General features: G+C 38.3%; 1 protein-coding gene across 12 annotated transcripts in view; it reads right to left on the reverse strand.

The window, feature by feature from the left end:
* DICER1 (dicer 1, ribonuclease III) overlaps positions 1-23338 on the reverse strand; it is a 65907-nt gene that overhangs the window by 31993 nt on the left and 10576 nt on the right. For 3 of the 12 annotated variants that reach the window (XM_044437022.1, XM_044437021.1, XM_044437020.1), the window contains exons 2-10: positions 12929-13121; positions 11653-11815; positions 10904-11034; positions 6991-7125; positions 5991-6151; positions 5209-5377; positions 4272-4744; positions 2312-2444; positions 193-435 (exon numbers count right to left, since the gene is read on the reverse strand). In XM_044437022.1, the coding sequence (XP_044292957.1) occupies positions 193-435; positions 2312-2444; positions 4272-4744; positions 5209-5377; positions 5991-6151; positions 6991-7125; positions 10904-11034; positions 11653-11815; positions 12929-13072 (1752 nt within the window). In that variant the 5' untranslated portion in view covers positions 13073-13121. Of the gene's footprint in view, positions 1-192; positions 436-2311; positions 2445-4271; positions 4745-5208; positions 5378-5990; positions 6152-6990; positions 7126-8047; positions 8178-10903; positions 11035-11652; positions 11816-12928; positions 13122-14245; positions 14265-20930; positions 21759-21781; positions 22918-23001; positions 23067-23338 lie in introns of those variants that run through there. The other 9 variants (XM_044437014.1, XM_044437025.1, XR_006415405.1 and 6 more) reach the window with 8 other exon arrangements.

Here is a 23338-nt window from a genome sequence, read left to right on the forward strand (position 1 = left end):
ACACACACACACTTTTAGATTGAGAGATACAGAGACTGGATGCTCATCTGGGCGAAGTTCTTTCTCTTCCTATATAGCATTTGTATCTCAGAGGCCCCCAGTGCAGCACCTGCAAGCATCATGGCACTTGGGAGCTCCTGGAAAAAAATACATACAAAAGCTTTTTGGGAGCCAACTATTTTTGTCACCTACCTTCTCAATTGCTTTGTAGGTTTTAAGATCTTCTTCAAAACATTTAATTTTGTCTGAATCTGCTAACATGATGTAATTTGAGATAGGTGCCCTGGCTCTTCCTTTGGACTGCACGTAGGAACGATATTCTGTGGGCAAATCAAAACGAACCACCAAATTGCATTTTGGTATGTCAACACCCTCTTCTACAATACTAGTTGCAATTAGCAAGTTGGTTTCATGTGCTCGAAATTTTCTAAGTACCTACAAAAGTAACCAAGAAGATACATTTCTAAGACCAATCATTGACAAACACTTTATACTTCAGAACTTAATAGGAATTAACCCTACAAATGTGTTTACAATTCACTGGTTAGTCAAAACAGTTTTAAACATAAAACTTTCACAGACACTTAACAATATAAGTATTAAAAAGCACCCTTCTTTCATCTTCCTACCCTTTCACTTACTTGTTTATGATATATGATCTTTATAGCCTTCTTACATAACTTAGGTCATGTTTGACCATCTTATTCTCTAATTTTTAGATACACTCTACTAAAGCAAATACAGATCTCAAAGCTCTTTGTGCATTATGGTAATTCTTTTAACAACTCCATAAGCAGGGTAGTAATTTTAGCCCCATCTTGCAGGTAGGCCAAAATAGTGGCTTGCCTATGTCTGTAGCTTAGATTTGAACTGCCAACTCCTGGATCACAACCTACTCTCTCACGCATTATGTTATACCACGTCTTGTTGAAGTGAGCTTTCTAGCCACTAAATATTAAACGACACAGGGTTGTAGGATGACACAGGGATCTAGAACAGCTTTAGTGTGGAACAGAAGGCAATTATTGCCATAAAAGAATTAAAAATATGTACTATTGTATTTCAATGTATTTTATCATGTTGTAAGCCGCCCCGAGGTTTCGGCAAGGGGCGGCATAGAAATGTTATAATAATAATAATAATAATAATAATAATAATAATAATAATAAAAAATAGTAATTACAATTCTGTTTTTTGTTAAATAAGATTACAGAGACACTATCATCTTTCAAAATCATTCACCACAATTTAAATCACTTAATTTTCAAACATTAAATCTCTCCATTTTACAATTCAAGACCCAGAAACATAAATGGTTTGCCTGGATTAGAAAAATCCCCAGAGGCATAGCTAAATACATTCATAAATACACTGTTATTTGAATATCAGTTTAGTAAACTAGCTGCTAATGTAGGGTCCTAAACAGCAAACCAGCTATATAAAGATATTTCCAAACATAGGTATAGCCTTCTTTTGGAACCTAGCAAACTCATTGGATTAGGAAAACCAAATCCATTGGCTTAAAAGTCCTGGCAGTGAACTATTGAAATATCAAAACAGGTTGCACAACCCCTAAGTTTCCTCAGCAAAATGTGACATATCACTGAAGTATTCAGTGAAGTGTAATTGTTCCATTATTTCTTAAAGCAAGCATGATCCAAATATGAAAACAGACTGACATACTTGCCCAAACTCACAATTAAGTCAATTGTATTTTCTAGAGGAAAAACCTCACCGTCTTTTAAGTTTTTTCACTATGTTGAGTAATTTGAATAATTGGAAATGGTGCCACCTTTTTCTTTATGCTTCATCAACAAAATGAAATAAAATCTATCAGTTATTCAAACTCAGAAAGACACTTAACTTCACAGAGACTACAACCACATTATAAAGATAGTATTTCAAAAAGTGGTTGTTTAAAACTTCAACTAGATTGGAATATATATATATATATATATATATATATATATTCATTCAAATACGTAATATATGTGACATATGTTAAATTTGCAGCTCAAGCTTTGGTTCATTAGCAGCAAGCACTATAATTATCATAGTATGCAAAAAGATTTAGTTAATTCCTGAAAGACTAGATACTATGTCTGATACATGTGGTACACACTGACCTTTCTAAAAAAAGTGCAAGTATAATTTGTTTCAAAAATGAAAACAGTCTTTCTACTATATATTAATAAACAAGAACTTCAAACTATGCAGAATTTTTCAGATAAGGAATTTCCTGGACTTGATGAGGGTTTCAAACACATGAAAATGCACAGCATTTTTGCTGTATTATTTTCATTAAAGTTACCTCTTCCTGCTTTCGGAATTCTATTTCCATCTGTTTGCTACGGGGCTGATTCTTTCCAATGCCATGTCCAGTTATAAAATTGCTGCTGATGTAAGCCAGCTCTGGATCTTGTTTGCCAGCTTCTTTTATCAACCTAAACACATTTTGGAAGCCACGTATAGTTTAGAAAATGTGAGTTAACCTCTGGGATATCAAACAATACTGACAAAGAAAGTATGGTAATTGACTTACTTGACTACATACACATACACTCATACACACACACCCACCCCACCATACACAAGGTGGGGGATATTAGCAGGGTCTGGGGACCCCCAAATTTTGTAACAAAACAAACCTGTCTTTTGTGGGGGGGGGGACCTCTAAATGGGTGAATATCCAAAACAGCCCCAAAAAAACACAAGTGTTCAATTGCCATGAAATGCTGACAGGATGGCAGGAAATCGGTTTCAGGCTAGACACCAGGAAAAACTTCCTGTCAGAGCAATACGACAGCGGAACCAGTTGCCACGATAGGTTGTGAGCTCTCCCATACTAGAGACATTCAAGGCGAAACGGACAGTTATCTGAGTGGGATGGCGTGACTTGGCATCCTACACTAGCACGGGGTTGGACCCAATGGCCCTCTTGGCTCCTTCTACCCCTACTATTCTATGAATTTCTGACTCTACAAATGCACAAAACTGGCTGGGATCCTGAACAAAACACTACATGTTTTGTTGCGGGTCCCACTTGTTGCACAGAATCTTTATACCTTAAGTTGAATTTTACAAGAAATAGTTGTTAGAACAAAAGGGCAAATTCAACCTTTTGTCTCTAATCTATTGGAGTTTCATAAAGCAAACATAGCTTTATGAAATGTAAGCTAATATTTTCTAGACTTCTAAAAAATATAGCACTTCCTACTGTTTTTCCTTCATCGTGTTGTAGACTAAAGACTGTAACTGTGAATTAAATTGAAGTAAAATTTTAATATCTATTTCATTTTCCATGTGACTGCTTTTCGATCAGCATAATTCATGGCTCAGTTTTTTAAAATCAATGTAAATAAAAATCAATTGTTCATTATTTCACAGCTGTTTCACTTCACAATGGTCCACAATCCACTATGATCTCACATGGCTGAGAATGTATCTCTAGCATGAAATACTTGCAGTATTTACTTCATTACTTCTAATCAGTTAAGAATACATTTCTATCTGTAACAAGCTTTAGGTGTTTCCTGTACAAGGACATGCAAACAGCAATCCATGCTACTTCGAAGAGTTTTTAAAATAGAAAGCTGCAAGTTCTTTTTATCTATATTTGTTGCTCCTGTGTGCTGTCAAATCATCTGACTTATGGCAACCTTCCTGAACAAATGCCTTCCAAAATGTTCATCTTATAAATATGCATATATCACCTGCCTTCTTTTAACTGATAGTATGTTACCATCTTAACTTGCATATCAAATATTTGAGTTTAGAAATATTTGGGCAGAAATCCAACATTGCAACAGAAATTCCCCTTTTCCTCCTGCACCCTCCATGCTCCCAAATCTACCCTGCAGGGTCCCTGAATCCTCTGGAATAGATTTCAGAGGATGCAAAAGCAAAGGAATACATTCCACTAACGATGTTCATTCTCTTGGTTGGCTGACAACACTGGCCTACGCTCTGGTTCCAGTTAGAACTATTCAACACATTTTAATCACTTGATATTAGCATATCACATACAACCCAAATACATCTGAATATATTTAAATCATACAAATGTCTTGAGAGAAGATGCTGGTTCTAGAAAGTCTTCATATCACTTTATATATATTATTGACTATATTGTCTCTTTGTATGGTGTGTTTACACAGATTAGTAGTAAGGAAGCCTTCACACAAATGGCTTTCAACATTTTTCAGGACAGCTATTCTATATTATTTCTTTTGCAATCAATAACAAATTGGCATTTTACTAAAAAGCCATACCTGTTTAGAACAACTGCTGTGTATCTTCTTTCCACAAAAATAATTCCACATAAAATATTAGTAAAGGGAGAAGGAAAATTAGTCTCAGTTTTCTCTTTCTCCTCTATTTCTTCATCCTCATCCTCATCTTCAGAATCACTCCAAGACACATAGTTATCCTGGTTCCTATTATTATACCACTCAACACTTTCAAATTGTTGCCGTTCATAGGGCTTATATTTACGTAAGATTTCAAGCAGTTTTATTACTTTTGGGGTTACAAATTTCAGGTCAAGTGAGGCAGGCGAGAAGTGCTCTTCACAGAGTGCATGTATTTTCCTTAGGAAAGTATCTGTAAACAATAAAAATTTCCTGTGCAGCTCCTCTTGCTCATGTTTAATGTACTTCTGTAGCTCTCTCACCATCATCCCGGCTACTTTATCTGCACACCAGGGTCCCAGAACAAGCAACACTGCTCGGCAGTCTGATAGTATCTGCAAACAAATTCAGTTCAACAATTTAGAAAAGCAGAGTAGCAGTTTTCATAGCTTACACTGGGCCCTCAAATTCTTTTAAAAAATGAATGCATAAGTACATGCTTTTTGTGCACTAACCAGCCATATATAGATGACTTCCTATGCCATGTAAGTTTCATTTTTAGCAGAATATACACACAGACTGATGCGCATCCCAAAGACCATTTTGAGTTAAAATGCATCTCTAATTGATCAAAATTATTCAAAATGGAAAGTGTGATAAATGGCCAGATAAAGTCTGAATGCTGACAGTTTAATACAGAGATGTAGCAGATTATTAAACAGCTGTATTTCAATTTTTGTTACAGATATTTTGCCAAGGAGATTTCTGTTTGCAGTTCCCTAAAAATAGGACACATATCAAATTGGGTTCAGCAATGGCATAATGTAAGAAAAATGACAGGTGAGCCATGTGTTTCTACCTGTTTAGAAATTAAGGTAGAATCTCTCTCTCTACAATGTACAGATATGTTGCAATCATTCAGAAAACTAAGTGCATCATCCAGCTCTGTTAACAATCTTTCATAGAGCCCACTTCTGTCAGCATATGGTCCACAATCCACCACGATCTCACATGGCTGAGAAGTATACCTGTAGCATGAAAAACCAAAAGACTTGTCAAGCATTTTTAACTACTGAGAATATAAATAAAGGAGTAAAAATAAGAGATTCGAGCTTCTTTTAAACTATAGTGGGTTGCAAAGAAAGATACACAATTCAGCTTTACCTAAATGGATCTAAATTATGTGTTTCCATTTTTAAAAATGGGACTGCGGGTGGCGCAGTGGTTTAAACTGCTGAACTGCTGGGCTGGTTGATCGAAAGGTCAACAGTTTGAATCCGCAGACTGGGTGAGCTCCCGTACTCTATCCCAGCTCCTGCCAACCTTGCAGTTCGAAAGCATACAAATGCAAGTAGATAAATAGGTACTACTTCAGTGGGAAGGTAACAGCGTTCCGTGCACCTCGGTGTCTAGTCATGCCGGCCACATGACCATGGAGACTGTCTGTGGACAAACACTGGCTCCCCTGGCTAGGGAATGGAGATGAGCACCGCCCCCAAGAGTCAGATATGACTGAACTTTAATGTCATGGGGAAACCTTTACCTTTATTTTTAAAAAAGAACCCTAAGTATGCAGATTCAGTGCACTTCGTCCAACTGAAAGTTTTGAGCATGCCATCCAACAAATTTACCAAAATATACCTGTCCAAAACCACTAAATCAGTTGCTGTTTCAGCACTGCTCTTTAGAATGTTCTCCAGTTTCTGAATCTTCTCTTCTAACTCTGCTGGATCACATTTCCCGTTTAAAATAGAAGCCGTTAATCCCAAGATACGAGGGCATGATGTACAACTTTCACAAAGCTGAAAAATAAACCAGAGTGTTTCACTAGGCTATTAGTTTTATTCTTAAGCAGACATAGCACTCAGAGTCCTGAATCTCCTTTTCTAATATGGGAAAATTCCAGGGGGTGGGTGGGGGGGTGGGGGGAATTGATTTAATGGACTCCAGAAAAAAGTGTGTATCTAACTCATGCTTAATTGCTAGAAGTGGAACTAATGATCTAATAATACACTGACATTGATTGATTGATTGATTGTTCTAAGCAATACACTTGGATGTTACTGTATTGTAATGGCTTTGAGGCCCTGTAGATCAGGTGCTGTCTAACCCCTGATAAGAGAAATAATTCAACTTTATCACTCCAGTGCATACTTCAAAAGGAGCCCAATGCTCCTTATGCAGGAGCTCTACACAACCATGGATAGCCTCAGGCTCACTGATCTGTTCAGTGTAAAGGCTACTCAGTAAGTTCCTTGCAGGTTTTGACTGAACATTTGGCAATGAAATACCAGCACAATTTTTCTGCCAACTCACCCACTGGACATTTTCAAGGAAGCCTGCCAACATTTAATACAACATCCTAGATAGGAATTACAGAGCTGATGAGAGGTAAGGTGATCGGAGAAAACCTTTCTTAGCCACTGTTGCTTTTAGTGGCCATTGATAAAAGAGCACCTACTCACTGAAGATAGGGTAATTAAGTGCATACCTCAAATTAAGGGAATAATCTCAAATTTAGCCCTAAGAATGGATCAGAAGTAGATGCCAAGGTTAGAGAAATATTAATGCACAGTATACAGGGCACTAGTTTGCCTACTTATTATGGTTTGTTTTGCCTGTGGTCAAAGACATAACTTACCTTCATAATTTCACGATAGGGGTGATCCTGGATTGCAAGATGGCACTCATCAAAAATAAGAAGATTAATGTTTGACAGGGATAAGTGTTCATTTTTTAAAACATTCAAAGCAACACAACAGGTCATAACCAGCACCTAAAATATAAAGAGATGCAAGATAAAAATTAAAGTTATTTCTGTCCAAGCAAGTAAGAGTCTCTCATTTTGTCAGCAAGAATAATATAAGTATAATTAATTGCAACTAATAATAATGCTTCTCTCTATACAAATTCAAATTTAACCTGTCGTTTGAATCCCAGGCAGCCTTAAGGTGCAGTTTAACTCCATCCTAAGATCACTCAATATTATTATATAAATATCCAAATTCCAGCTCAAGCCTTTTCCGATCATCTTCAAAAATTCTATTTGAAGAGTGAAATGCAAGCATGCACTCTTGGCCTTGGCATCTCTTCAATGAAATGTTGGCATATTTGGCTGTAAGAGGTTATAGAGCTCCATGCAATCAGGTAACATTCCCAAATACAGAGAACCTGAACTATGTTCAGCAAAACACAGTTATATTTCCAGAGTAGACCTTCCCAATCAACACAGGAAGGCTGTAGCTAGATGGGGTAGGAATGGAGTACATATCCCACTCTCCTCCTGGAGAAGGATTTTTGAATACCTTAAGGGTCAGTTCTCAGAATTAAATCAGGCATTATACAAAACATGCAAGTGCTGCTGAAAACATTAGAAGCACATTTAGGTGCTTCTCCACCATTAGGTATAGTAGAAATTATCGTGTGTCAATGTCCAGATGCTCCACAGTCCTTACTGTCATCAGAGGCAGCCAAGGATGTGAAACAGAAGTAGGAAAAGACAAACTGTAATGATAATATGATTTCAGTTCTTTCAATTTTTTCAGGAAAAAGTTAAACCTGCATTTTCAATGTTTAGTGGCAGGAACACATTATTTTTGGCACTAAACATACTGAATACTACAGAGGTAGTCTTTCTCTGAATGTAATAGATTTTGAAAGCAGAAGAATAGAATATTCAGTAGTTGCAACTGCATTACTTCTAATTTCCATATACACTTTCTGGAAAAGTTAACCAACTGGAAGACATGGCAGGTATCAGCAAACAGATACAGAAGGGCATCCACAACTCAGTGCAATCCAGTGTTCTGACTGCTCTTCTCTATTTCTTCTTTAGCACAAACATGGGTAGAAAACTTGCAGAAAGCTTGCCAAGAAGCCCGGCAGAGACAGACTCCGCAGCCTCTTCTCCTCATTGCCACTAGCACACAGAAATCTGATCTGGGACAAGACAGGAGAACACACTGTGATTATCTCTCTGCAGTGATTTCAGCCCAGAGAGCTGACACTGTGACCCTCTACCCCATATCTTATTAATGATTCCTGCACAAGTCCACTGCAAGTTTTCCACCAACCGAAGTCACACACTGTCTTTTTATGCTTGGTATTTATCAAAGTAAATTTTCTGTAAAACATAAAATGAATGAGTTCAGCTCGACAAACTTATTAGTCATATAAGTCTATCATGTTGCACTAATAACATGCATCCTACAAAGAATTACAGGACTGGGGAACATGCCCAGTTAACATAAATTGGACTTGGCCTAATGCTGCCATTCCTCATTCCTTTCCCAGCCACACTCCTCTCTGCCCATATTTGACTTAAACAGGCTCAACAGAGCAGCTGTGATTCTCTCTTCATGCAACACTGTAATTCTTTCTTCATATACCTGACTCTTGTCACTCTACAGTGAACCATGGTAGGGGCTTTCCTTATAATGCATCTACACTGCAATTATATAAATATTCCTGAATAACTGGTAAAGTTGAATGAAAACTAATTCTGTGCCTGACTCCAGATACAGCAGTCGCATTGCACCATGTAGACACATGAACTATATATAGCTCTGTCTCCAAAGTGGTTACAGAAGCTATAAACTTTGGCAGGATATCCTCCAGGTACAAAGCAGGGCTATTCAAGCTGTTCTAACAGATATCAGAGCACTAAATTCCTTCATAAAAATAAATCATTCATTAAAACACCTGAATCACTTATATCCAGTTGTACATCTTTGACATTAAGCTGACAGAAGAGATAGCTGCACTATGGGTTTGGACTGGTCTAAGAGTAATTCTCTCTCCCCAGGCAACAATAGCTCTCTAAAGGGTTACATGAAAATATTCACTGGTTTTACCAAACGAAAATTTCCAAAACCCCACTCAGCAGTTTCATGTAGATGTTAAATAACATAGGAGGTTGAACAGACCCCTAAAGAATTCCATACCGAAGAAACCATGTGATGAAACAGTATTCTCAGAACATCACCTTTTGGAGTCAGCCCTCCAAGCAGAAGCAGAACTACTGCAATGAATTAACCCCACTCCTACCTCAGACAGTTGTCCCAGAAAGATACCATGACTGAGGTATCAAAAGATGCCAAAAGATCCAGAAATATCAGCAGGGTCACACTTGTCATCTCTGTCTTCACAGGTAAGGATGACCAAAGGTCTTTCTGTGCCAAAATCCAACCTGAACACCAGCTAAAATGATCTCACCTGGAACTAGTTAGTCACCACCTGCTCAGAAACCTTGCACAGGAAAGGAACGCTTGCTAACAGCCTAAAGTTATTAAAATTTTCCAAGTCAGAGAGAATTTCTTCAGAAGTTGTCTACCCACTGCTTCTCTCAGGAGGCATGGAACAACTCCATCTCATAATGAAGCAATGATCACCTCTCTGGCCCAACCAATTGTTCCTTCCTTGTTGAAACTGTAGACCAGGAGGGAAAAGATCCAGGGTCAAAGTAGTTAAATGATCATGTCTAAGCACCTTGTAATTTTCTCAAGCTGTACCAACTGAAGTCATCCAGTAAACCTGGACTGGGCTGTGCTAAGGCACCTAGTCTGATTCAACTGCTACAGTTCTGGTGTCTAACTCCCTGTGGATGAAAGACATTTAGCAGATATATTAAAGCCACATTCACACTGGTCTAGGATGCCCCTGGGATTGCAAAAAAGCATTTGGAGAAGCATATTGCTAAAAATATAAAGGCCAGCAATACATAATTCTTTAACTATATGAGAAGCAGGAAACCAGCTAGAGAGGCAGTTTGACTGTTGGATGGCAATGGAGTTAAAGGAGTTCTAAACAATGTAAGATGACTGCACAGAAGCTGAATAATTTTTATTCCATCTCTGTCTGCAAAAGATATAAGACAGACACCTTTTCTTGAACTGATATTTTCAAGAAGGGAATGTGAGAAATTGAGTGAAACAGTAGTGACAAATGAAATTCTTAGACTTGTTGACAAAGTGTGAGATCACATGTTACAACAATAAACCCTGCAAATAAGGTACACAGAGTGGGTTGTTCATGAAAGGCCATGGGTTGTCTCCCCACCCCACTTTTGTGGAATTCTGGTTCTTTTTTAAAAGGAGTTCTTTGACAGAGCTTGTATACAATTTCCCTTTGACAGGGAAATTGTATTCTTATAGCACAATCCTATACATGCCTATTAAGAAGCAAGTCTCACTCGGTTTACTAGTGGTTAATTCCAGGTTACTGGGTATAGCATTGGAACCCCGTTAATTTTGGTTCTGTAGCTGTGAGGGAAAAAAACAACCAAACAAGCCATTTTCAGGCTAAACAGTTTGCCAGAAAAACAAAAACAACCCCCTCCCCCCACATCTGAACAGGCAACAGCTCCTTTTCCTACAAACAATAGGACAATGGGACCGTGAGCAACAGCATCTGACACGTCTCAAAAAAGTGGCTGTACAAAAGCAAACCAAAGGATGAGACTGCACGTGTGTGCTTTACAAATCATGCTAGAAATCAGGAAATCTTAAAACTATGGCATCACTTTATAATTTATATGATTTAAAGGTTTACCTTACCTGGCATTTAGTAAATTCTTGGTGCCATCTCTCTTTTGTCCATGCTTCAGTTATTTCTAAACTTGAATACTCTCCAACCTTGAGATCTGAATGAGTCCTAACAGTTGACACTTGTTGAGCAACTTGATTTGCTTTGCAGAAGCAGATGAAACATAGGGACCAAAATTATTATTTTGAAACGGTTTCTTAAGTATACATACAATTTCAATGCTGTGCTGACTAGCTATATCACTGCTCAGTTATGTTAAGCTGTGGCAATGTAAGTAACACTATACAAACATATTTTATTTGAATCCTTCAGTACACTCTATAACTTCAATCCCATTTTCCCTAATACAACAAATGTTGAGAAAACATTTGAATGTTGACAAAATTCATGACACTGGTTACATTTTAGTTACTCTTTTCTTAAAAACGTTATTAAAACATTTTTGACTGCCTGTATCTCTGCTGATGCTAGTATCACCCACTAGTGGCATTATAGCATTAGAGGATTTTTCTGGCTGGACATCAGGAAAAGCTTCCTCACTGTCAGAGCACTACAACAGTGGAACCAGCTGCCCAGAGAGGTGGTGGGCTCTCTCACGCTAGAGACATTCAGAAAGAAACCAGACAGCCATCCGAGTGGGATGGTGTAAATTGGTGTCCTGCAACAGCAAGTGGTTGGACCCAATGGCCTTCATGGCCCTTCATGGCCCTTTCTATGCTTCTATCAGAGACCTATTGATTAATTTAACATCACATCTTACCAGAGTTGACCAAGAATACTGTTCTTTTCCCATTTTTGTTGAAATCTCCCCTGATCTGATAGGACAGTTCTTTAATGAGTAGTACTGCAATAAAAGTCTTCCCTGAGCCAGTGTTTAAACAGACTATTGTATTATGATCCAGAGCTGCTTCAAGCAGTTCAACCTGTATTAGAATATAAAAAGGTTTATTTTAAAAATACCTCTAAATTATATACAAAAAAGTTTTCAGATATATCAGTGGAATATGGCCAAATATGTTTGTGTTGCTCTGACATATTATCCAAGAAAAATCAATGAGTTATGAACCTAAAGCATTTTTGGAGGACTTAGAATTCTATTTAAAAAGCACATGGAACAGTGGCAGTTCACTAGTATGCCATCTAAAGTTTTCAATGGACAAGTCTATCTATGAGCAAGACAATGCAACATCCTAAGAGGCTTATTCTCAGAAGACCTATGCCATGTAACTGCTGTGTGGATGAGCTGCCAGGTGAAATTACAGAAAGATCAGAGAATAAGCGAAATGATCTGTCAAAATAATAATATTTGGGTTAGATACTTAATATTGAATCCTCTGTAGCAACTGAAGTCATCCAATTTTATTTTTTTTTTAAAGAAAAATCTTAATTTCCAAAAACCACTTTAAGAAGTAGAGCAATGTGCATTTCTCACAGCTTTATGTTTTATATTCTGGATCAAGCATTTCCCCTAGTACCTTAAACATTGAAACTAAGATCAATATGACATACAGTAAACATTTTCATTCATGTGTAAGTAGGAAGAGTGCTATCTCCATTTATTCTTCCTCCCCCTTTTTACTTTAGTCACAAACCATCCAGAGGAAGAGCTGGGAAGCCCCTGCACTTAGGAGTGGCAGAAGGGAAGGCATGTGGATGAGACTGTAGCAAAGGCAAAACTGAAAACCCAAGTATACACAAACATCTGTTTACACATCATGATAAGACAGGGTTCCCCTAGAACTCTTGCTTATCAAGTATGAGCAGCATGTTTATGCACACTGCTTAACTGTCCCTGCAGTTAAACAAACCAGGGATCTTCCATCTGCAGGTCTTGCAGAATGCACATAATTAAGTGACACAGATTACATCAGTAAGCCGAAGACATTGGTGCTAATGTCTTCTCTGCTTCTAGCAGTAGCAAATAGAAAGAAAGAAAGAATTAACAAGTACTCCAATAAAACTGCAAGTAATGCATGGGTGGACTTCGAGTCAGCCAAATTTCATTCAGCTTTAAAAATATCGGCACGTATTAGTACCTGATATTTTCTTGGTGTGTAAATGTTATCATGAATCGCTTCTTGTTGCCAAGGTAGTCCAAAAAAAGGACCCATTGGGGAGGAAGCAGGGGTCATGAGTTGTAGTCCTGCCATGCTGAGGGACTGCAAAGCAGGGTTATTCATTCATTCATCCAGTGTTTCTTTCATTGCATTTTTGTTCCAGCACAGCTTACTACGAAAAAGGGGAAAAAGCATTAAAATCATATATTAAACAACAGTTGGTTATTCATATATATACACAAAACAAGATCAAATCCTTTATATGTTATATTTATAAGTACTTTAATTACTCTAAGTGGAAATACTTAAAAAAGCCATGCAAGGTAGGGAAGTTCGCCTAAAAAGGATAGGGCATTCAGTCTGACAGCAGCCTGCCTATGGGCATTTGATGTGCAACTCTATACATGACTACTTTGAATTAGATCCCACTGAGTTCAATGCAACTTACTGCTCAGTAAGTATATAGAGGTTTGCAGCCTTAATGAGTCAGTAGGTGTGAGGATGAGATATAATCTAGCAATCTTCTAGGTAACTCACCTCTGCACGGTGTTAGCTCCCCACTTTGATAGGTTGTTTTCACAATTTACTATCCAATTTCAACTGTAGTTCACAGTTGTTCCCTATTTTAGTTATATCTTTATGCTCTTGTGCAGTATATGAAGCAGTATTTGAAAAGCCCTGTGTAGCATCAAGATGATTTCTATACCCCAAGCACTGAAAACAAAGCAAGTTTTGTAATGGGTAACATCACAGATGCACCCAGTATTCAGAAGAATTTCCTACAAGTACAGCAGTCTTCAGAGAATCTAACTGAAGAACATTTATTTATTTATTTGTTTATTTAAAACTCTTCTCTACCATCCCATCACAGATCTCTTGGGATGGTTTACAACAGATCAATACAATAAAATATAAATAGAAGTAAGAGTAACACTCTTTCCCTGTCTTTTCCCCTCAGTGTCCCATTGCAGGAACACAGGACTTGTGTGGGGGAACATATGTGAGCATACTTGCAATATTTAGTTAACCTGTCCTTGCTCTTTTTCAGCTGGAATATTCTTTCAACCTCCAAAATCACTTAGAAACTTTTTTCTGTTGTAAAGTTTTACTGAAAACTGATGGGGGATCCTCCCTTTCTCTTGCTCTTTAAAGGATGCCTTCTATAAGCAAAAAGTAACCATGAAGTAATTTTGAAAATTCATTTTAATGGAAAAGCAGATTATAATCCTCAAATAAAACAAGAACTACTACTAGAGGTGTTGGCTTTCATCTATTATCCTCCAACCCAATTCTTACCTTTGAGATTTCTCATCATACTTCCAATGAGGGCCTTAAATGCTGGAAAAGACAAAATGCTCTATGGAACTAACACTGGCTACCGGCAATGCCAATGGAATCACCACGGGGAAGGTGTAAAGTGATTCCTCAGCCATGATTAAGTACATGCCACACAAATTGGCCTGCTTCCAACTACTATAAAAGCAGAGTCCATGGTACTTCAATTCTCATACATTGTTTCTGGACCTTAACTTTTAGGAAGGGGATGATTAAGTCCAAAGGAAATGTGCTGCAGGTACCAAGTGGTAAGCCTCAGGTACAAAAAAAGGACATCTGGATTCTAGAATGCAGTGCACCACTAAAAACAAAGACTTCACCCACAATCCTATACAACTAACACCGTACTCAAAATATAGTTCCTATTGCTTAGCAAAGCATCATGGAAGTATTTGAGCATGTAAACCTATTCATATTTACATGAAAATAGCCCAAATGCATAGAAATCCACTGTAACAGATTACATGTTTACTTGAAACACTGTGGGGAAAATGTGTATGTAACCCCCAGTAACCTTCCCAGTACTGTTAACAGTCTGAATCCCAAACCCTTCAAACAAGTACAGGACACTTGAAAATCTCAGCTTAAGATTTTTCTTGTTTAATTTGCCCCTTAGTCTTTCAGAGTAAAATTGTTTTAACGGACAACTATTGATACTTAATTTTATCACTGCGTTAAAATGCAAAAGATTTGGAATATAAAGAGTCAACATTGTTGCATTCTACTGACCAACTGAATGCTATTTCAAACCCTCCACAGTTAATTTTAAATTACTAGCAATTTAAACTGTGTATGCCAAGGGAACTGTGCATGTCACTCCCCTTCCCTCACACCTGACTATCTGTTAAAACTTTGCCTTGTCCAGCCGTGGCTTCTGCACGATGCCTGGTCAGCCACTGCTGCATTACCTCAGCAGTTCCTCCTGGAAGCAGAGCAGCTTCAGAATCACTATGGAACATGAGCTACTGAATTGCTGCCTGGAGTCTGCCTGGCAATCAGCACCAGCAATGCTAATATTAATCAGGATGGAAGTGCAGTAAAAAAAAAAATTGGCTCAGCTCAAATTGTTGGCCTAGACTGGCCAAAGAAGAGCCCTTCTTACCAGAAGAACTTTAAGAGAACAAGTACGGGCAACATGGAGGTACCAAGGAGGCAGTGCAGGCACAGACTACCCACCTATGTTTCTTTCTTTGCAGAGGTCAGGCAAAGAGGAGGAGGAGCTTCTGCTGCCCCTTTACTATGCCTTGACCACCAGAACAGCAAAGAAGAGACCAACAAAAGGGGGAAAGCAAGAGACCTCTTCCAGATGATCCAAGAAATCCAAGGGATTCTCAAACTAGATTAGGAATGCTAAAAGACAAACAGGGGGACACTAACTGACCAGGAGAAAATAAAGAGAAGGTGGAAATAATATACAGACCAACTAGATGGAAGAGATGACAGACTCCTTCAAAGAGGTGTCAGACAAGGGTGTATTTTATCTCCCTATCTGTTCAAACTGTACAGCTGGATTAGAATCAGAGAAAGGAGTTAAAATTGGTGGAAGACAAATCAAAATTTAAGATATGCAGATAACACCATTCCACTGGCAGAAACAGCAATAAGTTGAAATAACTCCTGAAGAAAGTGAGAGAAGAAAGTGCAAAATCAGAACTGCAGCTGTACATTAAGAAAACAAAACTCACGACTACAGAAGAACTACAGAGCTTTACTGTGAAATGGTGGAAGATTTTACATTCCTCAGTTCTGTCATCAATTGTAAATAAGACTTTAGCCAAGGAAATCGAAGAAGGCCAAGACTTGGAAGGGCAGCAATGAAGGAACCAGAGAAGATCCTCAAGTGCAAGGAATTCCACTGGAGACCAAGGCCAGGCTTGTCCATCATGTAGGGATGTGAAGAACGCTGACAGGAAGGGCATTGCCGTGTTTGAAACATGATGCTGGAGGAGAGCTTTGCACATACCCTGGACCAACAGAAGGAGAAGCAGGCAGTCCTCGATCAAGTCATGCCAGAGCTTCACCTCGAAGCAAAAATGACAAAGCGCAGGCTGCCATGCTTTGGACATATCATGAGGAGGCAAGAGCCCCTGGAGAAGACCATCCTGCTGGGGAGAGATGCAGACAGAGGAAGAAGAAGGGGAAGACCAGCTGTGAGAGGCATGCACTTCGTCACGGAAGCCACGGCCTGGGATTTGCAAGAGCTCCCAGGGCTGTCATGGATGGGACATTTTGGAGGGTTACCAGAAGCTGGAGGGACTTCTTTTCTTTTTCTTTTCCTTTATAACTTTTCTTTTATAACTTCTTTTATATCGTTTATATTTTTTATCTATTTTATATTATTAACTTTAATTTTATATTGTTATTTTTGTATTGTATTGTATTGTATTGTGTTGTAAGCCGCCCCGAGGCTTTGGCAAGGGGCGGCATAGAAATGTTCTAATAATAATAATAATAACAACATGCAGGCATTGGCAGAAAGAACAAAGGACACCTAACCAAGAAGAGGGAAGTTGTTTCAGTGTCTGTTGCTAATTCTAGCAAGGGTGGCAAGAGGTACTGATTCTTTGCCTTTTCCAGGCACAAAGAGCCTAATGTCTCCCTCAAGGACGGGCTGCATATTTAATTCTGAAGCTGGAATACTGCTATGAGAAGCAATTGGTTGGAACTGCCAATGAATAGGAAGGAAGCATATTTGTTAACTTGTGCCAGCTGGCAATTGTAACAGGCAATAATGAACAAATGCAATCTGCACATGTTCAGAATCTTTGTGACTGGTGAAAGATTTGATTTGCATCCCAAATCCCTCCAAAAGGAAAAGGCAGGCAAAGATAGCCAAGAGGAATCATGGTAACTTTTTAAATTGAAAACTGGATGAAAAAGTAGCAACTCTACTGGGCAACCAAAGCCTGATTAACACTTTCAATGGTAGTCCAAGAGAGAGACAGTGGGTAAGCGATAACATACCAAAATAGAAACCTTAAACCAGCAACAGCCAGTTACAACAGTTTTCTATATATCTCTACTCAGAAGTAATTCTTATTGAGATTAATAGCTGACTAGCTTATTGAGATGGTTAGTGGGGAATCATCAGGATGGCAGCCAGTAACAAGCGGGGTCCCCCAGGGCTCTGTCCTAGGACCGATCCTGTTCAATGTTTTCATCAACAACATGGAAGAAGGGGTGACCAGTCCGCAGATCAAATTTGCAGATGATACTAAAAAGGGGCAGTGCCCACAACTGAGGAGCAGGTACTCCAGATCCAGAAGGATCTGGACAGACTCTGGAAGTGGGCAGAGAACAACAGGATGACATTCAAGGTCTTGCACTTGGGGCATAGGAATGGGCCTCATAAGTACAGGTTAGGGGACAAGTGGCTAGAGAGCAGCACTTGTGAAAGGGATCTCTGGGTGCTGGTTGACTGCAGACTAAACATGAGTCAGCAGTGTGACAAGAGGGTCAAGGGGCGAACACCACCCTTGGTTGCAAAGCTAGAAGCATGGCTTCTACATCGAGAGAGGTCTTACTACCACTTTATACAACTGTGGTGCACCCACAACTGGAGTACTGTGTTCAGTTCTGGGCTCCACATTACAGGAAGGATATAGCCAGGTTAGAGTCAGTGCAGCATAGGGCCACAAGGATGGTGGCCGGATTGCAGGGGAAGCCATATGAGGCAAGGCTGAGGAAACTGGGTCTTTTCAGCCTGGAGAAGAGGAGACTCTGAGGGGATCTGTTGGCAACATATAGGTACATGAGGGGAGTGTCACACAGAGGTGGGTAGAGACCTGTTCTCCCCTGTGGAGAAAAGCAGGACATGCCTTAACGGAGCCAAGCTCAGGGAACCAAGGTTCAATTTGGATGCCAAGAAGTACTTCCTGACAGTTATGACCTCTAGGGTATGGAATGGGCTTCCACAGGAGATGGTTGAGGCCCCATCGGTGAGGGTGTTCAAGGATATGCTAGACATGCACATAATAGGCATGTCATGAACGAAGCCGACTGGAACCGGGGGTCAGACTAGATGGTCCAGGAGAGCCCTTCTGACTCTCTCTGTTTCTATGTTTCTAATGTGAACCACTCTGAGAGCTTCAGCTATTTGGTGGAACAGAAATTAAAGAAATTTAGTTTCAGGTAAATGCATATAGGACTGCAACCTTAATAGAATTTCAATTTTGTGTAAGACAAGCACTGAAAGCAGGATAAATGTTGGTATCTTTAATACTAGTAAGGTTCTTCTTATGGGAGAACAAACTTTGCTTCATAAATATATATTAAATCCAATTATTTAAAAATTATTAAATTATTACCCTGTTTAATGAACTGATTCCTATCACGTCATTATTTTTTTCTCTAAGTCAGATTAGCTAATGATACTGAGATAGGTAACTTGTTGAACATCCTAGGTGAACATCCTTGAGGTTTTTCATTTCCTTTAGAATGTGACTTGGCTCACTTGCTGAAGTCAGCTGCAACTATTTGTTCTACCACCATCTTCGGCACAGTATGTCTTGTTCTGTTTCTCTTTCTGAGGTATGCTACACTACTTTGGTTGAATTCTAAAGCTGCAAAACTATACAGGCTTATATGGGAGTAAATCAACATAAGTGAATAACACATGAAGCACCTTGATTTGGGACAGCTAGTAACTTTTGGGATCCACACTGTCTTATACTGGGAGAAGAGATCAGAAAGGTTGACTTCAGAGAATCTAATCCCTGCGTTAAGAATTGTACCACCACCAGAAACTAATTTATTTCACTTGTCAAGCAGATGCATAGAAGAGCTGGTCGCTGTCTTGTCCTAAATTAGCTGTGTTGCAGCTTTTACAAAAGGAAAGGAGTATTTGTGTGTATAGAAAAGTGGGAAGTTTCAAACATGTGCTGCATGCAAGTTTTCCTAAGAACAGAGTTCTGACTGTATGGGATGTTTAATTTTGTTCAGAATTGTGAGACTTGGTTATTAGATACGTTAAAACTTATGGGAATCCATTTACATTAGTGCTGTCATGTAAAATGTATCTGGGGTATCGATGCTGTCTCTGTAAAATGTATCTGGAATACGGATGCTGTCGTGAACTGCCCAGAGAATTTTGGCTGTTGGTCAGTATAGAAATTGAATAATATTTATACAATATTATTCAATTCAATGAGTTCTTTTGCATTTGTCTTTATGCAGACATGCGTGTGCACATATAGCAGGACCCCTATATCTGTTGTCCATTATTGTGGTTTTACTCAACTGAAACTGACTGTCAGCCCTCCACATTCTCAGGAATTAGTGATACAGGACTCCCACAAATGTGGAAAAACCATGGGTATCTCTAGGGAACTATGCACTCTGTTTGGGGATGCATGATCTTTGCTTGGTAGTAGCCAGCCTCATTTATGTGTTTTGTTTCTCCATGGGCACAGGGACTCTAGAGATATTTGTGGTTTTTCCACTTTTGCAGAGGTCCTGTGCCTCTAACACCCATGAATATAATGTTCACTACTATCTGCAGTTTCAGCCATCTTTTGGGCAGCTTGGAACCTATCCCCCACAGATATGGGAGTCCTCCTTTATATGCACACATCTTTGCTGTGGGCAGATTCTATTCTTAATACAAAGCCTTTCCAACATATGTAGCAGTAATTTACGAGGATGCCAACAATGATGACAATTGTGATAGAATACACTCTGACATCAATAATTTGCTTGTCTACATGGTCTACATGCTTTTAACTGATGGGATATATAAAGCAATCCATTGTGAGTCTACTCAGAAATACGTCTCACTGAATTCAATGGGACTTACTCCCATGAAAGCATGCACATGGCTGTAAAATATGGTTTCCCCCCTCCCCTTTCAATGCTGGAGAAGCAAGCTCTGCTAGCAATTGCTTTCTCTGTGTTATTCTGAATTAATGGAGATGAGGGGAGGCTGAACTTCTTGTAAATTTGAACCTGTTTTGGCATTCATTTTCCTTGCCTTAACTAAAGAATCACATTGAGGAATCCATTTTGTTCTACTGTGCAAAGCATCTCAACTACTATGAGAGTGTGATTTTAAACATCTGTCATTTTGGTAGTGCAAATCAATGTCTGAGAAGACAATTCCCTGTCTAAATTCCTCCTGTTTAATACTTGCAGAGACACACTTTTAAAGTAAAGTACCTTGTGATTATTACAGTCTTTGATTCTGGCTGACTGCTGCCTTACTTTGCTTATGTGTGAAACGGGTTTTTCCCTCTTTTCCTCTTTGCTTTCAGAGAGTGTGTGTGTGTGTGTGTGTGTGTGGAAGGAGGCAGTTTGCTGGGTTGAACCATATTGCAAAAGGCTTGTATAGCAAATCTCCTGAGACAAAAGAGGTATTTTCAGTTCTGCCTCCAGTTACTCTTCTTCCATCCACCCACCCACCCAGATAGACTGGCTATGAGCCTTCACTGATAAATACCAAACAATTCCAATCAAGGTAGAATTTTTGCAGCTCTTGATTAAGTTGATACACAAATACCATCAAATTCTTTATTTTTACTGTTTAGTAACAATTAATGACCTGTAATATAATCTATATTTGTGTTTCAAAGAAATGACTTTTAGAAATGCCTGTATTAAGAGTAATATTCAAACAGATATGAATTTCAGTTTGTTAGCTGTCAAGACTTACGGCATTAATTTCTGTGTCATCTGTCTATGTGTTCTCTGAATTGCTTTTTGACACCATTATATCCACTTGTAGGGCAATTACATCACTGCCAAGCTTCTGCTCAAACAATGGGAGAATGAGTTAGAAAGAATGAGCTAAAATAATGTTAAAATCTTTAAGAGTAAGAGTTTCCACTGCAACATAGTCAAAAATTTAAAGAAAAATCTTATGTTCCATTCTAACTAGAAGAGTTTACTGTATTACTATGATTGGTACATATATAAAATGTTAGCTACGTTATTGTATTTGATGGAAAATGTCATTTTAAAGAATAAAGGACAGAAGGTTTGGTTACCTGCATCTTTCGATGAACAAAACCTTCCCTGAAATAACAGTATGCAAGAAAGCCCTGACAAGGGGCAGGGGGCAGACAGAACTAGGAAACCCCTGTAGGAAGAGAATGCAGCAGGAACCTATACTGGCCCTATTTTACTTCTCTCAAATCTTTCAAAAACTGCAGTGAAGAAAATTTAAAAAGTGAATATCTTAAGCTTGAAAGCAAGAAGAATTAAAATTCTAAAATTCATGTGTTCTTTCATAAAAATGAACCATCTTGTTACAAAACTCTTTCTAATCCACACTGAGGATATCATCAGACAGAATACTATAGAATTAAAAAATACATTCCATTTTTAAATTCACAGATACAAAATGTATTATTTTTAAAACTGTTGAACTTGGGCAATATACAGTAGTCTAATATATTGTATTTATAGCCACACAAATGTTTCGTGGTGCAGAGTAGTCACAAAAGGTAATTTTTTTCTCCTAGAAAAAACTCATTCTTTGATACAGAGAACGTAAGTCTATACCTGTCACTAGGCAAAGCACTTTCCAAGAGAGGGGATGGTGCTGGAACTTTTACTGAAGCCTTCTTCAGGATGCGTGTAACAGCTACTATATCCCTATTCACTGGTAAGCATTGCTTGCAGATAACACAGGTAACATCCAGGTATCAAGGAGAAGGGCTAGCAGACATATTCCTCCTTTCCACCATATATGCCATCAACATGTAAATAGCCTTTTAAAATATGGCAACTTCCGTTGCAGTGCAATTTAAACTAGTTGCAGGGAAAATGGGAGGGAGTGCACCGAATATTAGCTCCTTCAAGTAACAAACCATTTTCTACTGCAAGGGAGGTCAATGTTTTCTCCCCTGGTCATGTTTGCCTACTTCACAAGGGTCATATTTCTCATGAAAATCAAGAAACTAGCTGTAATTCACTTTGATCCTAAGAGCCATGAGCTGTGTTTCACTCATAGCATGTAGTATTCCTGCCCCTCCCCTACCCATGCAGTTAGAAAAGAGAACTGGAATAAAAAGCATTACCCCCATTGCTTATGTGAGCCAAAGACCCACATAAGCAATGGGGCCACTTGCAGTATACATCAACCAAGTCTAAGTGTATTGTGTTACACGTAATTTTTAAGGATATGATCAAAAAGGGAGACGTTTTAAAATAAAATGACAACTAAAAAGCTATAAAGTTATTCTTCACTACTTCGTTAAAAAAGCAAATAATTAATCTTAAGCATCATCTCAGAAGTCTTTTGATACACAAAATAGCAAAGATGATGTAATTATCCTACATGTTAACTAACAATGTCTAAAGGCACAGATTTATTTAAAGTTTTTATAAACCATTCTTTAGTATATATTCTCAGAATGGTGTTGTATCAAGTTACTCAAGCAGCAAAGATGCCAGCTTTTCTAGAAGACATATAGAATCATTTCCCTAACAGCTGAATTATATTTTAAAACAATAACCTTTCTATCAGCAAAACTTAAATATTACAAATGTACATGTACAAGCTAAATATTTAATAGCCAAAACACATAGGCCACATTTCATCAAATTAATGAGCATTTCCAACTCTTAATAAACCATTCAGGAAAATCACAGTATTCTTATAATAAAACGTTATAGAAGAATTAAAAGGAAACCATCTTAATGAAAACTTCTACCCAAACAATATTAAAAGTTAACTGAGAACCCACACCTTGGCATTATATCAGAGCATTTTTTTCTACCTTGATTCCAGATATTGAGCTTTTCCAGAGTTTCAAGCCTGTAATTTTGTTTCAACCTAGATGTCCTAGAAGGCAATGTAAAGACACATTTCAACATAAACAGTAATAAAACCTAACAATGCATGTGGTAGTCTACTTTCTTGCATTTAATGCTGGACACTGGAATAAAAGCATATTACCCTTCAAAATCTAATTTTACATGAGGGGTTTGGTTTTTTGTTTTTTTGGCCAAGAATGCAGATAATGACTGTCTGAAAGATCAATTTAAGTGCTTGAACATACCTTCACATTTTTACTTTATTTATCTGCTAAACTATTTCCCAATATCAATTAGTTT

This window comes from Varanus komodoensis, unplaced genomic scaffold (genome assembly GCF_004798865.1).
Source record: "Varanus komodoensis strain SLA01 unplaced genomic scaffold, ASM479886v1 scaffold3, whole genome shotgun sequence".
In the NCBI taxonomy this organism is placed as follows: domain Eukaryota; kingdom Metazoa; phylum Chordata; class Lepidosauria; order Squamata; family Varanidae; genus Varanus; species Varanus komodoensis.